We start from the raw sequence: 21,103 nt of genomic DNA, 5'->3' as shown, positions 1-21,103 counted from the left end.
GTTTGGGGAAAAATGTTGGAATGAACATCCGCGAGGAGGAGGAGGAGGAGGCGGAGGCGGCGGCGGAGGAGGAGGAGGAGGAGGGGAGGAGGAGGAGGAGGGGGATATCAACGTTCGAATCGTGGAGGCGGAGGTACTTGACCAATCTTGTATCGTGAGAACTGCTATAGTTGAAAAGTAAAAAAACTTGAGAAGTGTACCATCTTATAAATAGATGTGCACATGCATTTTAACAAGTATTACCCTTTTTTGTAATTGGCTGTTTAATTTATAATTCTAACATTAAGATTGACGCACATTTTGCAGTTGAAATATAGTAAATATCAGCCTTCCTAAGTAAGGATTTTATAATGTTTCGATGAGTTCTAATGAACTAAGCGTTTTTTTATATCCCGAAAACACACGTATTGAGTTTTTTGACAATTCTGTTCTGCGATCGGCTGGTTTTGCCTCTGAATCACTTCCCGCCTTCCCGGAGATCCTGAAATTGATGCGCACGTTAGAAAATGTTAGACACAACTGTATCTGTCCCAAGATGGGTAGAAAGATTTAGAAATGTTAAGTCAAGCATTAAATGACAGTTTTCACCAATGCTTTTACGAAGGACACGGTTGTATTATTTTGTATTGTTACTTTAGAATTTCTTACCCTTTCAGTGATGTATTACAGCTGAGGAGTTAAGTTACAGAAGGGTCAATAGCAATTCAGTTATTCCGGGTTATCATGTAGCAGTTAGTAGCCATACATTAGAAGTTACTGAGCTGCAGAAGAGGTAGTATAAACTGATTGGTTCTACCGGTGTTTTCATAACGGACTCTTTGTCATAGGTCAAGCAGATGGATTTACCGCCCACAAGTAAAAACTGCTAAGTGGTCAACTGGTACGACATCAGATCTTACCGAATTACTTCCTGAGGTATCCTGGTGTGGAGGTAAACACTTTGAGGTGTAAAGTTATTGAGTAGGCATCCGTTAACAGAAAGAACATTTATCTATATAGCGCCTTCCAATACAAAGCATCATCCAAGGTGGATTATAAGTGGCATTAAGTGGAAATAAACAAAAACGGTCAGATGGTCAGAGCGTATAATTAAAAAATAAATAAATAAAAAAAATCAACATACAGTGGAGAAAAAACCTCTGGGATTCCTTGAGCAGAAACCAACCCAGAACCTTTGAGTTACATACATTACATTGTATGTCTAAGATACAAAAAAGAATAAAAAGAAAGTCAACCTGTGCAGATGTCATCAGGGACAGGACGTCGGTGATCGTCTTCCTTCCGCCAGCCTCGGAGAATTTTGTCCAGAAGGTGATGGCATGGGGCCACCACCAGATACAAATAAGTTGCAACAAAACACAAATGATGTGACTGGTCACAAATTTAACAGAAAGGCAGATTTAAGAAGTAAGATTTGATTTCAGCACATCCTGCTGGTACAGTACAGTTTTTATCTCTATAGGTAGATTGTTCCAAATTTTTTGGAGCATCTCCCCACTTCTTTTTGAGAATCTGAGTTTATGATTTATATTGTAACGGGACAAACACTCTAAATTATATAAAGGTGCATGATTATTCAAAGCCTTATAAACAATTAGCAGAATTTTTAAAATGGACTCTGATTGACACAGACAGCCAGTGTAAAGACACCAATACCGGTGCATTGTGGGCAAATTTCTTCATTTTAGTTAGGACTCTTCCAGCTGCATTCTGAACCAGCTGTAATCGATAGAAAACTTTTTTGGCAGACCTGTTAGTAGTGCATTACAGAAATCTAAATGGCTAGAGACAAACACATGTATCAGATTTTTTGCATCTTTAAAGGACATAAAGGACTGAACACCTTGGGATTAATAAAGTATCTATCTATCTATCTATCTATCTATCTATCTATCTATCTATCTATCTATCTATCTATCTATCTATCTATCTATCTATCTATCTATCTATCACTTAAATGGAAAGAAATTTAGTTCCTGTGACAATTAATAAGAGGTTTAAAATTATGGTCTGAATGTCAAAGAACCCCAAAGATTTATTTACCTCAGATTTTTTACTTATTTCTACTTTTTCTATTTTTTTTAAAATTTGTATACCTTTTTATTTTAGATGACAAGTAGTTCAGTTTTCTCCTTATTTAAGTTAATTGATTTTCTGAGGCAATTTACGTGTAGATGCTATCAGCCAGACAAAGTCTATTATAGCAACTGAGACTGGGCAGGAACCAAGTCTGATATCAATCTGTTTACAATTGCTCAACTTAAAAGCTTATCTTTGTACTTTGATGGGAAACCTATTTAAACTTCATTGTACAGTAGGGGGTCACAACATTGCTTGCATTGCTACTAGAGTCCATAGGATAAGGCACAATGCAGAACTCTTCCACTTGAAAGGCCTCATTTACAGTACATGGACTTAATTTACCTGTATAGTTACAAAACCTGAATACTTCCCCGGTGTTTTGTCATTTTCTTAATAATTGGCAAGTCATTTTTATATTGATTGTTAATGGAGAATATGAAACATATGGGCTTGTTTCTAATAATTGTATACAGAAATAACCAGTCATTTTTTTTGGATTATCTTTAAAGCAATGAGTCTAGTTCAAAATTCCAGCTTCGGTCCTACCAAATACAATGCCTGGCCTAATTTCATATCTGAAACTCAAAATTCTTTTTAATGTAATACTGTATATTATTAAAAACTTTAAGGAAAGAATAAAGGAAATAGGTAGTCCTTGTGTACTGAAATCTTTAAGGTGAACAACAACAACAGCAGCTAAAAGTGGACACTGTTGCTTTACAATTGACCTCCAGTCAATCATTTAAATAACTAGCACATTTCCAGGGTAAAACTCTAAAGTTAAGGGCTCATTATTCAGGTTGTGAAAATGAAGAATAAAAAGATGGCTAAATTAGGTAAAGGGTACAAAGCAATATCCAAGTGGTTGGATGGCCCAGTAGGCACTGTTGGTTCAACCATCAGGAAATGAAAGCTACTTCAAATTACCCAGATGCTCTTTGTAAAAGGTGGACCATGAAAAACCACATATTTTTGAGAGAAGTTAGAGAGACAGACAGAGAGAGACTAACAATCATTTTGAAGGAGCTGCAGAGGTCTGTAACTGAGATTGAAGTAAAGGAGATCCAGTCAGCTGTATGAAGAGCTCTGTGCAACATTAGCCTTTATGGGATGGTAGCATCAAAGAAGTTATTACTCAAAACAAAGTGAAAGCACATTTAGTGTTTGGCAAAAAGCTTCACAGTGAGCTAGTTATATTCTTGCAGTGATATATATTGGTGGTAGTATTATGCATTTGGCCTGGTTTTTCCCTGCATGGACTGGTTATTTGTTTGAAACAAAAGGAAAAATGGATGGTGTAAATGAAAACAAATACTGAAAGAGAATGCGTTTCAGACTGCTAACAAAACACACAAATTTTAGGTGAAAGTCCATAGTTCATCAGGATAATAATCTAAACACAAGGCTAAAGTATCCTTGGAGAGGCTCGGTGAATGTCCTACATTGGCCCAGTCATCTCAGTTTTTTTTGTTTTTTTTGAAAATATGTGACATTGTTTGAAAATTGTGGTGCACCAGTGCCACCTGACTAACCTGAACAATGTGAAGCTTTCAGCCTACATGACTGGGCGTAAATAACTTGTAAGCAGTATGCACCGCTTGAACATGCAGTCTACCAAAAGATGTAAAGCTGGAATTACTGCAAAAAGTGGACCTACAAAATACTGAAGTATGAGGTCTGAATACGTACAATGAAGACAGCATTATTTCTTATTTTAAAGATTTTTTTCTAACATAGAATGTCACTTAAAAAAGCTGTTTTGATTTGCAAAAAATATCACGGAGAACACAGTCTCAATGTTGAATTTGTTCCAGTAAAACCAGAATTTGTCACGAGTCTTAATGCACATACAGTGCCTTACACTTCTAACTGAAAGACAAATGTTGTAATTTCTTAATCGTTAAAACTTTTCAAAAATTTTAAACATGAACTTTCATTCATTCATTTCATTTTTATTTTTTTTTTTTTTACACCAATGTTTTTGCTAAGTTGAGACTTTAACATTATTTTTATTATTTGAATTCAATCCCTTTTTCTGTCTTTTAACAGGGTTTGGCAACAGAGTGTGGGTTAATCCTTCACATAAGTCTCATTCCTATAATGAGTCTCCTACGTTCTCTAGGCAGACTGGCTGGGGAAGAGATGATGAGAATGATGGGCGTGGTGCCCGTGAAAGAAATCCGAGGAGGCATGGAGGAGGAGGAGGAGGTTTTGATACTTTTTCTGGATTTTCTGACACTGGATCATCCAGATTCAACTTCACCAACCAAAACAAATTCTCACATTTGAACACCCAACAAGAATGTAATGTTGATGATCAGGAAGATGAAACAGAGACACTTCTGTAAGTATGGCAAAACTTTCAAAATACTGCATTAATAATCATCCATTATCAATCCAGTTACTTTCTTTGATGGGTGGAGTGGTGGCTTCGAGGCTAGGGATCTGCGCCTTGCCGGTTAGAATCCCTCAGAAGTGACTCTACTCCTTTGGGTCCTTGAGCAAGGCAATTAACCTGCAATTGCTTCCTCCAGTGTATGATGTCAACGTGCATTCGGCCCCGCAAGCAAGTCCTCCAACTTGCAGGGAAAACCTGTGTGGGCCTCTGAGCCCTGTCAGTGACCGTGTGTACCATCAGTCCTAAATTAGTATCCACTTTCTTAAATAGCTCCGGAGTGGGGTGGATTTTGATGGGTGCTGGTGGTGTTGTTCTTGAAAATTTTAATATGAAAATTTTGTTTTTTTTTTTTTTGTTACTATACTATTTGTTTGACATCAATGAAAGCTGATTTCAAAGAAAAAAGTATCTGTTCATCACATATTTAAATATCAGTCCAGATTTCCAAACATGTACTACCCTGTAACTGCAATATAAGAAAGGGCAGAGCAGGATCTATAATGATTATAACCTGTTAACCAAAATATTTATTTACATATATTAAATAAACTGTGCACTCAATCATTCTCTGCATCTCCATAATTAATAGTTTATTTAATATGTGCCAGTATGTCAATTTAAGTTAATTCAGTTAATTTGCAAAAATCTTTAATCAAAGTAATACACTATAATTGGACTGAAACTTGATATATGTGAGGTTTACAAGGCCCTATATGAAAAGTGATTTCTGGGCTAATGGACAGAACTAAAATATAGCCCATGAGCTGACTAAGATTGTATTAAAATTGAGGTGGTGGTGTCCATAATTAATTAATTTGAAAATTCTATTTAATTTTATTTTTTTTATATAGTTTTCCCACATAGCCTCCTACTGTCATGCAAAACATTTCAATGCTCCATTATTGTTGTATTGAGAAAAGTGGTATAAAAATGTAAAGAATAATTATTATTATTGTACACAGATTTATGTTCGCTTTTTAAAAATCTGAAATTGCACACTGTTGCCATTAGGTGCCACTGTTTCACTGTTACTGAGAAACTGACTCTGGCACAGATGTCCGTACACATTTTTAGGCAAGGGTCCTTCAGAAATAAAAGTGGAATCTGACTTGTAATCCATTTACCTTAATATTTTGTCCATTGAAAGAGATCTGGTGAGGGCCCCATTCTTTGAGATTTTTAATGGGAAAAATGGGGAGGACTTTATAATACTCCATATTAGTCTAATAATATGCTAGAAAAATATTTTGTGTGGTAGGAAAAAGAAGGAAAAGAAACTTGCTTTACCTGAATTGCACCAAGAAACAGTGTTCACAATGAAATGTATTAAAACATATTTTAGATGAGGTGAATAATATGGAATATTGCCTGGAAATCAGGTATGTGCAGAATCAATATAGAAATTTCAAGATCTGACTAATTTACCCTTTCTTTTATATCACAGGGTAACCACTGAGTCATTCCTTGAATCAGCCTGCTATTACATGAATCTTAATGCATATTACTGATAATATTATTAAACAGATGCATGTAGAAATGCTCTTGAGCACAAAGTACATAGTTTTGCAGAAATTGCTGTCTGTTTCTATATAATGTTGGGTAATTTGGCACCTTTGACCTGTTTATTGCACTATCAATTAGAATCACAGTAGGAACATTTAAACCTGCCTGCTTTACTTATTTATTTATTGGCTGTCTAATATGAGTGATTTCAGCTATCCTCTAAGTGATTTGGTCTGTTTCATTTTTTTGTACATGTAATATTTAAATTTGGTGAGTTCATGTTTTCTTTTCAGGAGCATGATTAAAAAGGACATGGAGAGCTGGGAGCAGTCAGGGCAGTGGCTTTTCTCTTGTTACTCAGTTGCTAAAGATACATCTTGTCTAACAGGTAAACTATTTATTTTTTTCTTGATTAATGTTTTTACAATAATTATGAATATTTTTGTGTTTCAAAGAGTGCTTCTAAATTTGTGTAATTATCACTGTTAGAGCTTACAAATTGCTATACTGTGTTTGAGGATAATTCAGCTCTGTGAAAGTTGGTAACTCCTTTAATTTGGAATCAATATTTTTTTCTTATAGTTGTAAATGTTTTTAGATCAGAGACCACTGGAATTTACTAAAAACAAAGGAGACTTGTGAAGACTTTTAGTATATTAGATCAAAATAATTCGTCTAGTTCCTGAATATTTACAGACTTGTATCTCATAACAGTTAGTTTAGTACATTAAGACACTCCAAATTTACCTCCAGGCACCTTTATAGCTGTTCATCCTAGAGCACTTTCACATTTTCATTGCAGCTTAGAGTAACGTGCATTACGAGAGGGTGAAGCCCAGGTAACGTGAGCCCAGCTTGCAAGGTGGAGAATACACAGTATTTGGTTCTGCATCTTGTGCATGTGTAGCTTGAAGCATCTGTTTACAATTAATCTTATCTTAATATGTAATCTTATGGAACTGTGCAGCATAAAACTGTTTGAAGTGAATGTTAACTGCCAGTGTCTAAGGTACTTTAGAATTAGTCGGTGATTGTATGTATGTACTGCTCTTTTTTTTTTATCAGAGAGTGTAATGCAAAGATTAGTATTTTCCAGTCTCTTGCCTAAAACTACCTTGTTAGTTATTGATGTTATGTATAACTTTACCTGCAGGATTCCAAGATTTTTCACCAGAAGAACTTCGTTTTGAATACTGTACTGCACTGGCATCGGGGAACTTGCAGGCTTATGTAAGAATAGAGTCCCGTTATTTAAAAAATGAAATTCTGTACTGCGACAATTAGAAGCTTGCATTTGATTTAAGTTTACTTCTATTTCTTAAAAAATAACATTTGTTTAAATTGTGAAAGCAGCATACATTTGTTTGTGTAAATGGTCATAATATACCATTGTGTTTGTTGGTCATGTTTCATTAATTGAAGGTCTGATAGTTGATTGGTATCTCCCACTGTGGAATTTTTTTTCCATGTCTTAAACCACTTCCTGTCAGTATTTCTTGTACTTCACTAAATCCTGTGGAGAGAAGTAACACTAATAAGCACATGTCCAGTGACAGTGAGGTTTTAAGTTATGTAGTAACAGACTTCAAGTCCTAAACAGTTATGGTGTATTTATAACATTGTGATTGATGGTGCCACAAAGACAGTTTTGGGATGAATATTTCAGAATATTTTCAGGATATTTCCATTGTGTAGCTGGAGGCTAATGAGAGAATATGAAGTGACAAGACCACTAAAACGAAAACAAAATGGGAAAGGCATTTCTTCGTAGAAGATACGGTATTGTTTAAACACTTTCTAGGGGTTTGACTGAAATAAATACTCAAAGCCAGAACAGAAGAGAAGATACATAGAGTAACAAGTAGACAACAAAATCAAATAATATAAAAGGAAGAACACAAACTTGGTTCCATGTATCCAGCAAGGTGGTCTAGGAAGAACACTAAGGAAAAAATCTTTTAAAATAATTACTTTGATATTTATATAGTGTATAATATAAATATACAAGATCTGAGTATGATGCATAATGCACTTGGAACGTGCTTTGACCTTTTACTGCCCAAATGAAGTGACATTCATGTTGTTAATTATGCACTTGCTGATAGTTTTAATTTGCAGCACTTCTATCTTCAGAAATAAGTTTTGTAGCAAAATTGAAATGAATAGTGTACCAAAAATTGTATTTCTTTGTAACTTACCTCATGTACTTGTGTTGGTAGCAAATAAAAATGTTAATCTCCTGTTTTCATGCAGATTGAAGAGAAGGGAGTTAATGGCATTATATAACCATGGTCAATAATGAATAATGTACAATGGCAAACAATATCAAAAATGTCCATGAAAAACAAGGAGAAAAAAATCTCACGTTTCTCATGTCTCCAGATCCACATGTGTGTTTTCCAGTGGCTTGACGAACCTGTCATTCCTTGTTATTCACGGGTCAACAATCCTGTTTTCAGTTCAAAATTTCACTCTCATGAGTCTTTAGGTTTCCTGTTTATTTGCATGCTAATAATTCTGGAAGTAACTATTTGACAATATTTTAGCAAAACGAATGGTTTTTGCTAAAATATTGTAAGTTTTTAGCAAGCTGATCAGATAACACATGTAGATTATGTGACAGGAGTATCAAAACTTTTTTTTTTTTCTTCTTTTTTTCCATGGATGTTTTTCATATTGTTTGCCATTGGATAGCACTGGTCACTGTTGGCATAAATTATATCTTCTTTCTCTCCATTCTGCATGTTAGCATGAGATTACATTTTTTTTTGTTTTGTCATTTTTGGTTGGACTGTTCCTTTTTAAAAGCAGAAAGTAAAATTCTTTCATGCTTACCATTTATCGAAGGGTGATTCTTTATTCCTAGCTACCAGAGAGGGATCAATGCTTAAGACCAGAGACTACTTCTTTCTTCGTGGTGCTCTTTTATATTCTCCTGCATCATAAACGCCAGATGGGACAGGCCTCTTTATTGGTTCCTGATCTTTACCAGCTCACCTGGTTTCTCACAGCATCTGGCACACCATTGGTATATTACCTGTTCAGTGCTCTTTCAGTCCCAATTTGGGGAAAAGAAGAACTGGCTTTGAGGCATCTAGAGAGTATCCACTCCTTTTCCACTGTTCGCTGTTGTGCTCCTAGCACATTTAGCAAACTGTCAATTTACTTTTGTATTATGCACAGCTCAATATGTTGGGATATTAATTACGGCGTTGGCAGTGTGTCCTGTTGCACCACATGACATACAACCGAGCATGTTTGATGAATGTATTTATATTTTACCTTTCAAACAAAGAAAATTTTATTTACCTGCTTTCTCCTCACTAGATGACAACAATAACCTAAGTTTCTACTTTCTTCATGTTTGCCATTTCATTTTTCTGGCTACCATCCTTCTCTAATTGTGAGGGGCTGTTTTTTTTTTGCTTTCAATAGCAAATATTTTTTTTTTCTTAAGGGCTTTCTCTGTGTCTGTGAGAGTTGTTCTCCTCCATGCTTACATTAGATTTTTTTTGTTGTTTTAGCTATTCTCTTAGTCTGTACTGCTTGAACCTAAAAGATAGTTCTGCTATATGATGTGTACCTGTTTGATATCTGTGTATATAATTTGTGTAATTTCTTTTTTTCAGGCCAGTTCTGTGCAACAGTTATTAAGTCAACAAAAAACGAGAATATTTGAATTAAAGGCTCAAAATTCAGCAACTAGAGTACCCCTGGTAAGTTTCTGTTGTAAAAATGCACTTCGGTATTAAACTGAATAAGGTAACCTGGCCTCATGCACATGGATGTGCATTTATGCAATGTTTTATATTTAGTTTATAGATAAAGTAGAAAAATGTTTAAACTGAAATATGATAATGTTGAATTGGATGTTTCAGTTTTTAAAGCCAAAAGCCTTTGTATTGCCTACATTTCTGTATTAGTTTAAATCTGTGGTTTTCAAACTGTGGGCCAGCTGTAAAGTGACTATGCGGCATGATCATTTTATTGCCATTTGCCTGATGTACAGTAGTATTACCTGCAGAATTAACCTGCAAGTCATGGATAGTTGTCTAGGTTGTCTTATCTAATCTGATTTTGCACAACCAATCTTTTAGATTTTCATTTTGAAAGGCAGTTGCAATAGTTGACAAAAGCAAAGCATACAACATAATTTATGTAGACTTTCAAAAACCCTTTAATACAGTCCCATACCAAAGATGAATTGTAAAACTAGAAGCAGTAGGCATTTGGGTGACTTACAAAGCTGAATCAAACTATATAACAAATGTGGTTCACCAGCACTTGAAGCTGTGCAGACTAAAGCAACCAAACAGATTCCAAAGCTTCAAGGATGTGTCGTACTCTGACAGATTCATAGAATTAAACCTTTTTAGTCTTTAGAAGAAGAGGCGGCATGAGGTTCTTGGCAAGGTTTTGAAAATTCGCAAAGGCATAAATAATAAAGAACATTCATCAGAGTTCTTACACCCTAACAGTGAATCATGTACTCAAGAACACCAGTAGAAATTAAAGGGAAGTGTGTTTAGGACTGAAGCCCAAAAGCACTTCTGTATACAAAGAGTTGTGGGAATTGAACAAACTACCGAGCGAGATGGTATTCTATCAAATGAGGCCTTGAAGCTCAAAAAATTATATCAAAATATGCAGACAAAGCATAGTGCTTATATGCCCAAACATACTAAATTTTTAAAAACAAATGAAGGGAATACCAGAGCAACAGTAAAAAAAATCTTGAATCTGCTTGTGCAGGAAAAACAGTTGAAACATCCTTCTTTGTAATGGAAAGCTCATGCAATTGGGGAAAATTAGATTTTTCCTGCTGATAAAGAGATTGCTGGTGTCGTGTTAGAATAGAGCGCCTGTAAGCAGCTAAATTACATGTCATTATCGGGCAACACTTTTCAATGAGGGATTAATGCAATGACCTGTAACATAACTTGGCATCTGTTACAAGGAGTGCAGGAGAGTAGCTTTTATGTGCTGCAACTGCAAAAATTTGTGGGTGCTTTACATATGTTAGTGATATGTTGTGAACATAACGGGCAACTGCATGAAGACCTTCTTTTTCCCACATATTTGTTGTTTATCCACATATTTAATTGCTGTAGCCATTTCTGTTGTTTTTAAATATGTTTATTGTGTCATTTGCTACAACATAGTCAAATGTGTGAGAGTAAGCAGTGATGGAGCCTGAGGAATGATAGGACAACACAGCAGGCTCATTATGTTTTTTTTATATAGTGTCACTAAAACTAGTGAAGACTTACCAATCTTATAATTTGTGGTTTTTATCTGAGCCAGAGATGGTTATCTGCTTCTGGTCAGGTTACAGTTACTGTGTCACCACAGTACTGAAAAAACGTGTTTTAGTTTAAGGGGGAGATAACAACAGTTTTACAATTTGAAAGAACTATTAACTTATAAATTAGCCAGTTACACATTCTACCCAACACTAAAAAAAATAATTTCTTTTTTTTTTTTTTTATAATAAAGATTGCAGAACTTAAGCATTATGGTCAGCAGGGTTCATCATCAGGATTTGATGCATTTCCAAAACCATTTGTATCTGAAGGTGAGTAATATTTAAACTACAGTATTGAGTAGTGACTTAAAAGCAACAAAAATGGATTAGCATGATTTATTTTGTTTTGGCGCATGTTTATTACCAATAGTCTTGGTTAGCCTCTCCTTTTTTTTTTACTGAGAATGCTGCAAGAAACAAAGCAGTCCGAAAATGTGATGTAGTAATTGTTCGTTTTTTTTAAATAAAGATAAGATTCTTATTTAAGAGTGATTTTTAAATAAAGGCAATACACTGAAGGATATCTGCTAGCCACAGTTTTGATCAGCTATACATTTCTGTTCTTACCATGTAACCCCAAGTGACAGTGATTCGTACATCATACGAGGCTATATAAGAACATATAAGCACATGTAATTAAGAATAATTTGCACTCCTGTTTGAAACATTTTAGGGCTTTTTTTTCACATTCATACTCCACTTCCCATTAACTCCAGTATAAAATGCAAATGCATGTTAGGTATGTTTTAGAATTTGTAAAATATGCTTCAGTTTAAAATGCAGTTTCAAAAAATAATATATACCATGATTGTGAACAAGTAGCTGAACCTGTCTTTTTAAATGTGGTCAAAATCTATTTCAATTAAAATATTAAAATATATAACCTATCAGTCCCTGGTACTGGACCACCTAAAAATCCAGGTTTCTACAAAATGCATACCATGTTAAAATATACAGTAAATGTCACCAATAATACACAGCGTTATTGTATAAAATTTTAGTCTGCTAAATTGTTCAGCTTTTGATTGTTTGCTACCAATTTAGAGATGGAGCTTTCAAAACTATACTAATTAATGTTTCTTTCAATTGATCAAAATCAGGGGTCCCCAACCTTCTTGACACCAAGGACCTCTTTACTAGAAGCAAATTTTCTCACGGACCGGTGGGAGGCGGTTGGGGGTGATCGGGGGAATGGGTTTGGACGGGAGGGGGTTGCCGGGCTGGGGTTTGTGGGATGATTATGGGCGGGTTCATAGGGCAGTTTTATACACAATTTACATTACCTTTCTATTATTATTAAGTTATAATTTAGTAATAGAAATTATACAGCTTATCATAATGCAGAATCAGTGAGAGCCCTGAGCTTGTATTCCTGCAACCAGACGATCCCATCTGGGGACGATGGAAGACAGTGACACGCGAAGTGTGTTGCTTATGTTCAGTCTACTCTGTAATCTTGTTTTGGTTCCTGTCACTGCAGAAAACGCTGCCTCACAAAGACAGGATGTTGGAAATGGAAGCAGCTTCAATAGTTTTTTTCACATTATTTTAATCTTCTCCTGTCTACACGTTATGCTGATGAGAATGTTTCTCAGCATTTCCTTGCGATAATACACTTTCAGGGTGCGAATGATACCAAATCCAATGGCTGAAGCACTGCCGTGCAATTGGTTGGGAGGAATTCAACGCGAATATTATCTAAATGTGGAAGCATGTTGTGGGCAGCACAGTTATTAATCAGAAGTCAAATGATCCTTTTCTTCTGCTTCATATTGTGAGGTTTCTGAACTCTTTTGAGATCCCCCCACCCAACGGGAAAGACACGCTGAAGTGCATCCCGAAGCGCAATTGCCCCGTCTGTAATATTGTTTGTTCGTTACCGGGGCAAGGCAACAGCAGGCTCACAGTGTGTTGTCCCGTTGACGAAGGACCCAAGAGAGTTTAAAAACCTCAAATATTCTTGAATGAGTGCTGCATTAATAGGAATGTTTCTTGAATGAGCATCACTGAACCACATGAAAACGGCCTTTTCGGCATCTTCAAATGCAGCAGTTCGCATATGTTGGCAACCCGAGATTTTTCTTCTTTTTTGTATATAACAAAGACCTATGCATTGCATTTGTCATTCCAGCAGATTGCACATCACACACATTAACACTGTTATCGTTTTTTCGTGTCTGCCGTTTCTATAGGAGGGTGTCAATGAGTTAAATTCCAATGGATGTTTTTCAAATGTTGACGAACCATAAGCAAAAGGCATCAGTGAAAACCACATAAAAAAAAAAAACAGTACAAGGAAAGTTTCAAGAAAGAAAAACAAATTTACAATGTTTCTGTTTGGGGATTGTTGTGCAAATGTGCACAACTGAGCTGCGACCACAGAACAAACTGCTCTGTAGATGATTCATTCAAGCATTTCAACGCAACTTTGTTGAAATGAAAGTATCTGCTGGTGAATGTACTTCGTAGTAACGAGATTTCTATAGACTCGTGTCATATGGGGTAACTGTCAGAAACATAAAAATACATCGTAATACTCTCTCACCTCGGTCTCTCTCCTCTCTCTGCATCGCTGCAAAGCCCCGCCCGCCTAGCGTTCTGAAGAGTGTCCTCAGTGAAGTGGGCAGCCTTTTTGCTGTAGCCCTTCACTGAGCGAGTCTCCATTGCTGGCAGTTCTCTCGCGGCCCGGCTGTCAGACAGCCGCGGACTGGGGGTTGGGGACCCCTGATCTAAATGACATGAGTTTGAATCAACTAGAACATCTGTTATTTATAGCCATAATAGAAGTGCTGAAAAGTTTTGGGTAGCTGCTTGTTTTTTAAATGTTTACCTCTTGGCATGTAGGTACTTTTAGTCTGTTTTGAAATAAATTGGGCAGGATCTTTCCATCATTGTGATATTTGTAGTTACTTTTTTGACTTTCTAATAATAGCCGTCTGTCTGTGTGATATATTTTTTTTTTTTTTAGGGCTGTCTTTGTCAACGTTCTAGAAATCTTGCTGCCTGTTAACTGACATGTTCCTTGTGTGGCATTTACTTTACTTTACAATACACCTTTTAAGGCTTTTTGGGAGGCACGTCACAAATTACACTGGAGCTCTGGTCAATAGTTCCTTCTGTTATTGAGCAAAAGAACACTTAAATACAAACACACAAAGCCATTTGCAGTATTGTAAGTTTAGTAGAACTCTACCTACAATCTGTTATGATATTAATATTTTAGGATTTGACTCCTCGTGTTCTTTACTCAGTAAAACATTTCAGTCTCTGGTAAGATATTTTCCTCAGCTTGGTATTGTCAAACATTTTTATTTCATAATGTTAACGTGCTGCTATTAATACTTTTGCCTGTCTTGTATCTCCCCTCGGGGATTAATACAGTGTTCCAAAACCAAAAAAAAAACTAAGTGTCTTATATACTGTATTTCTGTATACTTTTTAAAATCATGTTTTGTACAACCTTTTAATATAGAATTTGTTTTTTAACAGGATTTGGATCCACATTATTCAGTTCAACAGAAAACACTACTAGTAACAGCTTTAATTTTAAATCTGACAACATACCTCAAAACCCAGGATTCTCTAAACCATTGTTTGGCAGTTCTACAGGATTTCCATCTCAGCCATCATTTGGTTCTGCCACTTCACATGCATTTGGAAACACTTCATCATCTCCTTCTGTTGCATCTTTTTCTTTTGCTCTTCCTGCTGAAGAGAAGTCACAGCCTGTGGGTTTTGGCAGCGTACAGCCATCTGGGTTTGGTTCCTCTTCTGTAAACTTTAAAAGCAGTTCTGTGTTTTCAGCCCCTCCATCGGCCACCTCTGGATTTGGTGCAGCCGCAGCCTTAGCAGAAGCTTCTTCTGCTGGAATGTCTGGAACATCTTCAAATGTGTTTGGCAGCAAGATTAGCACCACTCCTTCAACAGTTGCTCTTAGTACCACTACTCCTTTGAACCAGTTATTTACACCACAAAGTGAGCTGACAGAGGAGGAATTAAAAGAATTCCAAGCCAAACGATTCACTTTAGGGAAAATCCCTTTAAAACCGCCGCCAAAGGAGCTGCTGATTGTTTAGTATGTGTGTGTTACTTTTATGTTTGGAATAAATGAGTCTGTACTGATTTTGTATTTTTACACTTATGTTGCCTTGAAAATTTTTCAGATTTCAGAAATCAAGATGTGTAAAATAGTCAAGTAATACATTTTCAATCATGAAATCCTGAATGTATAAAGAAGGAAGAAATATTTAATATACAATTAAATTGAACTTCTAACGGGTACCTAACATTTTCTAAGTTTATTAAAGTGTCCCATATTTTATGCAGAAATGTAATGGATCTGTACATTTTTTACATTTGTTTGTTTGTACAACATGCACAAATGTATTTCTTGCTGTTGGTTTAAATCTGTCTGCCTGTAAAAGGGCCGTCTATGGCCAATGCCAACATGGCAGCAATCTCGGCTGTGTAATTCGTTGTTTGCCGTCGTAATGGACTTTTTACAATAACCAGACTAACAGTCTAACTGATAATAAGTAGACTATTTTGTAATATTCTGTCAAAGATTTCAGGTTTTAATTTTTTAATTTATTTTTTATTATAATTCTTTATTAGCTGAATTACCTTTTTATTGCTTTTGGCAAATTTCCACCTTTTTTGTACTATGTCTTGAATTTAAATAGTCAATTTATAATTAATTTAAATATTCAGTTTGCAATATTTCATTTAAACTTGTCATTCTGGTGATGTTTATTTCATTTTCATTATCCTACGCTACCAAAAGGAATGTGGCCATGAATATCAATTGACAGTTTAAAAAAAAAAAAAATTTAATGAATTGAATGTACATTAAATTTGATTCTGTGTACTAGTAATGAAAATGTCTCACTGATTATAAACTATCCTTGTGTACATTCCTTGAAATTGAATGGATAAATTTCATATTGTTTTTTTTTTTTTTTTGGGATGATGTTATTTTTCAGCAGTAGTGCTACGCCATCCTTTTGCCAACAGACACTTGCTTTGTTGATCAAAGCCATATTTGATAATAATGGGCACCAATGATCCACCACACCAAAGGTGAAACAAAAGCTTGAACACTTGCCTAATATGTTCTTTTTGAAGCAGCAAGGTGCTTGACTTGCCAAAATGAGTTCAGGGCTTCAGTAGTATGTTTGTGACAGAAATCAAGGTAGAAGTCATTTTAGCACAGATTGTGGTTTCCTTTTCAAGTCTGGACATTTGCTTAGAACTTTTTTCATGCTGCAGGTAGAATTTTCTTGTAATCAACAATGCAAGTGAAAAGTGCAAAGAAGGTGGTTGGAAATGTCTTATGATGGGAAATTATTAATAATCTGGAAAGTAAACATGTATGTACCCTTTTAACACCAAGTATACGCCTAGATAAAATCGTGAAGACAAATGAACATTGGGAAATACTTAGCAACTGCTGAACACCATGAAATGTACCAGGAGTTTAGAGCTGTGGAGAGTATGGTCCCTCTTTGGGCAATTGGAAGAAATGAGTAGGGCTAACTGCACCCTTTGCCATGTCTTATCAAGCAATGAAGTGAAGAATTAGAATCTATCATGAGAGGCCTGTTGACTGTCTCATCAAAAATTCAACTGAGCTGCATTGCTTGTTTTCTTATTGGATTACACTTACCGGTAAAGGATGGAAGAGGAAGAAATACATTGCATGGTCACATCCAAATATAGTTGTAATGAGAAGTCATCATATGAGCAGCAAAACCTTTCTCAATTTGAATGAAGAAACAAAAACTATACTGATTTCTAATTCTGGTAATTTGTATCACTTCCCAGTAAACAAACAGGGCTAATTGTTTATGCCTTTCCAATATTTGTGAATGTGTACAAAGAGGAACAGGTCAAGACTGGACAATGAAGCCTATCACAGCAGTATGCTGCACTGATCAGTGTTGATACTTGAACCATGTTTCACGTTCCCATGAGATGATTATTCGACAGCTAAGCTGGCCAAGTATTAACTTTGTGTTGATTGTGATGTATCTTTAACAGGCAAACTTTCATACACAAGCACAGCAGGAAAGGAGTGGGGAACTAGAAAAGATAACACAGTGACATTCAGGTAAGCCAGCTACTATCTTTCGAACTAAGCAGTTTTGGAATTAAAAGCTGAGTGGCATAATGTAGTGCATCATTGCCATTGACTGAACACTTCATTTTGTGAGTAGCATATTTGTATTGACTGTGATGGGTTGGCACCCTGCCCAGGGTTTGTTTCCTGCCTTGTGTCCTGTGTTGGCTGGGATTGGCTCCAGCAGACCCCCGCGACCCTGTAATTAAGATATAGTGGGTTGGATAATGGATGGATGGATATTTACACTTCCCATGGGCTCACCACCTGTGGGAGGGGCTAAGGTGGTTGGGTGCAGTGTGAGTTGGGTGGTGGCCGAAGGTGGGGACCTTGGCGGTCTGATCCTCGGCTACAGAAACTGGCTCTTCGGACGTGGAATGTCACCTCTCTGAAGGGGAAGGAGCCTGAGCTAGTGCGCGAGGTCAAGAGGTTCCGGCTAGATATACTGTAGTCAGACTCGCCTCGACGCACAGCTTGGACTCTGGAACCAATCTCCTTGAGAGGGGCTGGACTCTCTACCACTCTGGAGTTGCCCCCGGTGAGAGGCGCCGAGCAGGTGTGGACATACTTATTGCCCCCCGACTCGGAGCCTGTGCATTGGGGTTTACCCCGGTGGACGAGAGGGTGGCTTCCCTCCGCCGGGTGGGGAAGGGTCCTGACTGTTGTTTGTGCGTATGCCAACAGCAGTTTGGAGTATCCACCTTTTTTGGAGTCTCTGGAGGGGGTGCTAGAGGGCATACCTTCTGGGGATTCCCTCGTTTTGCTTGGAGACTGCAATGTTCACGTGGGCAATGACAGTGAGACCTGGAAGGGTGTGATTTGGAGGAATGCGCCCGCCCCCAAACTGAACCCGAGCGGTGTTTTGTTATTGGACTTCTGTGCTCGTCATGGATTGTCCATAACAAACACCATGTTCAAGCATAAGGGTGCTCATATGCGCACTTGGCACCAGGACACCCTAGGCCTCAGTTCGATGATCGACTTTGTGGTCATGTCGTCGGACTTGCGGCCATATGTCTTGGACACTCGGGTGAAGAGAGGGGCGGAGCTGTCAACTGATCACCACCTGGTGGAGTGCCCTCTCAGGGTTGGGGGAGAGATCCTGCCCCAAGTGGAGGAGTTCAAGTATCTCGGGGGTCTTGTTCACGAGTGAGGGAAGAATGGACTGTGAGATCGACAGGCGGATCGGTGCGGCATCTGCAGTAATGCGGGCTCTGCATCAGTCTGTCGTGGTGAAAAAGGAGCTGAGCCGTAAGGCAAAGCTCTCAATTTACCAGTCGATCTACGTTCCTACCCTCACCTGTGGTCATGAGCTATGGGTAGTGACCAAAAGAACGATATCGCGAATACAAGCGGCTGAAATGGTGTCTGGGCTTTCCCTTAAAGATAGGGTGAGAAGCTCAGTCATCCGGAAGGGGCTCAGAGTAGAGCCGCTGCTCCTCCGCTTCAAGAGGAGTCAGATGAGGTGACTCCTGGACGCCTCCCTGGTGAGGTGTTCCGGGCACGTCCTACCGGGAGGAGGCCCCGGGGAAGACCCAGGACACGCTAGAGGGACTATGTCTCCCAGCTGGCCTGGGAACGCCTTGGGATTCTCCCGGAAAAGCTGGAAGAAGTGGCCGGGGAGAGGGAGGTCTGGGCCTCTCTTCTTAAGCTGCTACCCCCGCGACCCGATCTTGGATAAGCGGAAGAGGATGGATGGATGGATGGATGGACGGATATTTACATTGAACAGCAGAAAAGAGCAGTGAACAAGGTTGATAAAGTGGCCGTGTTTTGTGAGTGATGTTGAGTTCTTTTTATGTCTACTTCAGTGCCACCGTACTCTAATATACTGCTATTAAATATGTATTTATATAAATAATAGTGTGAACAATAGAAATTCTTAAATCCACTAAATTCAGTTCAGGGTGACATGGGAACAGCCAGGAATTGGGTGCTAGTACCTCACAGGGCCCACTGCCCCACACACTTGCACTTGGGCCAATTTATAATCTCCAGTTAAACCTTACTAGTGGGGGAAAAATACACATATGGACAGTGTCCAGGTATGCAAGACAAACCCAAGCTCCTGGATCTACAAGGTGACTGTGCTACCCATTGCTCAACCATGTGAACATTTTAAATTGTCTTATGTTTTATAAGAGTTATTAAGCAAGGACATAGTGACCCATGAATAATAGGACAAATAAGGCTGGAGTTTTATTATTAGTTTGCTTGTTTCCAAACTCAAAACTTGAGTCACAAAAAGTTCTGCCTCAGAGCAGGAGTATGAGTACACAATTAGAAAAAATAAATTAAACAAATGGTGGGTGCTACACTTTTTATAACTGTGAGTAAGATGGATTCTGTGAGGATCTGATTATTTTATATTCACAAGGACTTTGCCTTTCTGGTTGTGTGGCCACAATGTATAGTTTAAATCCTTGTGCTTGCAGCCCTTTTGGAAAGCAAGGGACAATAAATAAATCACCAAATACATAAATAAATAAAACTGCACACATTTCCATAGCCAATCCCTTGACATTATTAACATTCCCTTCCTCTATGTTTTACATAAATAGATAGAACTTTATTTGTCCTAGGGGGAAATCTGGCCTTTTATAGAAGCCCAATAAATAAATATACATTAGAATGAATAAAATAAACAAAAAAAAAATGACTTGGCAGTCACAGTGAAGCATAAGGCAGGCGTATTGCTGTTGGTATAAAGGAGCTTTTCGATGACTGAAAGTCCTCCGTGTTTGTGTATCAGAGAGAGGATGTGCAGCATTGTTCATAATGGCACTCAGTTTTGTTTTCATTCTCTCCTTTGCTACAACCTGCAGTGTTTCCCAACTGCATCCCATAACTAAGCTTGCCCTTTTAAATTAGCTTGCTAATTTGACAGGCCTCGCTTGAAGCAAAGTCCCAGACCGCGCACACCACAGCATAGGAAATCTATAATATGGCTTTCACAAAGTTGTAGAACATGAAAATGGCATCACTAACCCCACTAAAGGAATACAGTCTCCCAAGTAAAATGAGACTGCTCAGCCCTTTCTTATGTAGTTTATCTATTGAGAGACCAATCCAACCTCTCATTGATGTGGACCCCCATTGTAGCAGAGCACCACTTTCACATCCACTCCCTGAATCGTGACTGGTGTAGGGACTCTTTACGGCAGCAAAAGTCAATTATCAGTTCCGTGGATTTGCTGATGTTTCGTTGCAGACAATTCTATTTGCACCAAGAAACAAACTTCTCCATCTGACTCCTGTACCCTGTCTCATCCCCTTTAGTGCAGAATCATCTGAGAATTTCTGCAAGTGAGATCTGCTGTTATATTTATAGTTTGAAGTGTACAGAGTGAAGAGAAAAACTAAACTGTTAATCCACTATGAAATATTGAAAGCACAAATAACTAAATACAGTAATCCCTCCTTGATCGCTGGGGGTTGCGTTCCAGAACCCCCCGCGATAGGTGAAAATCCGTGAAGTAGAAACCATATGTTTGTATGGTTATTTTTATATATTTTAAGCCCTTATAAACTCTCCCACACTGTTAACATTATTAGAGCCCTCTAGACATGAAATAACACCCTTTAGTCAAAAGTTTCAACTGTGCTCCATGACAAGACAAAGATGACAGTTGTTTCTTACAATTAAAAGAATGCAAACATATCTTCCTCTTCAAAGAATGCATGTCAGGAGCAGAGA

At 37.5% G+C, this 21,103-nt stretch overlaps 1 protein-coding gene across 1 annotated transcript; it reads left to right on the top strand.

Annotated features, from left to right (window-relative positions):
* The first annotated feature begins 796 nt into the window (after positions 1-796).
* Positions 797-16,162, top strand: nup42 (nucleoporin 42). Its single transcript, XM_039737228.1, has 7 exons — positions 797-1,407; positions 4,132-4,426; positions 6,277-6,371; positions 7,137-7,213; positions 9,613-9,699; positions 11,480-11,558; positions 14,778-16,162. Exons 1-7 carry the CDS (start codon positions 1,320-1,322, stop codon positions 15,362-15,364), a joined length of 1,308 nt encoding a protein of 435 aa, XP_039593162.1. The 5' UTR covers positions 797-1,319; the 3' UTR covers positions 15,365-16,162.
* Positions 16,163-21,103: the final 4,941 nt, after the last annotated feature.

This window comes from Polypterus senegalus, chromosome 15 (assembly GCF_016835505.1).
Source record: "Polypterus senegalus isolate Bchr_013 chromosome 15, ASM1683550v1, whole genome shotgun sequence".
NCBI lineage: Eukaryota > Metazoa > Chordata > Cladistia > Polypteriformes > Polypteridae > Polypterus > Polypterus senegalus.
The sequence above is the reverse complement of the archived record's forward strand: the minus strand, read 5'-3'. Positions and strand labels throughout refer to the sequence as shown.

Coding starts and splice junctions, on each gene's coding strand:
- nup42 (XM_039737228.1), top strand. CDS start 1,320: ATGGGGCCACCACCAGATACAAATAAGTTGCAACAAAACACAAATGAT. Junction 6,372..7,136: donor AGATACATCTTGTCTAACAG/GTAAACTATTTA, acceptor CTTTACCTGCAG/GATTCCAAGATTTTTCACCA. Junction 11,559..14,777: donor AAAACCATTTGTATCTGAAG/GTGAGTAATATT, acceptor GTTTTTTAACAG/GATTTGGATCCACATTATTC.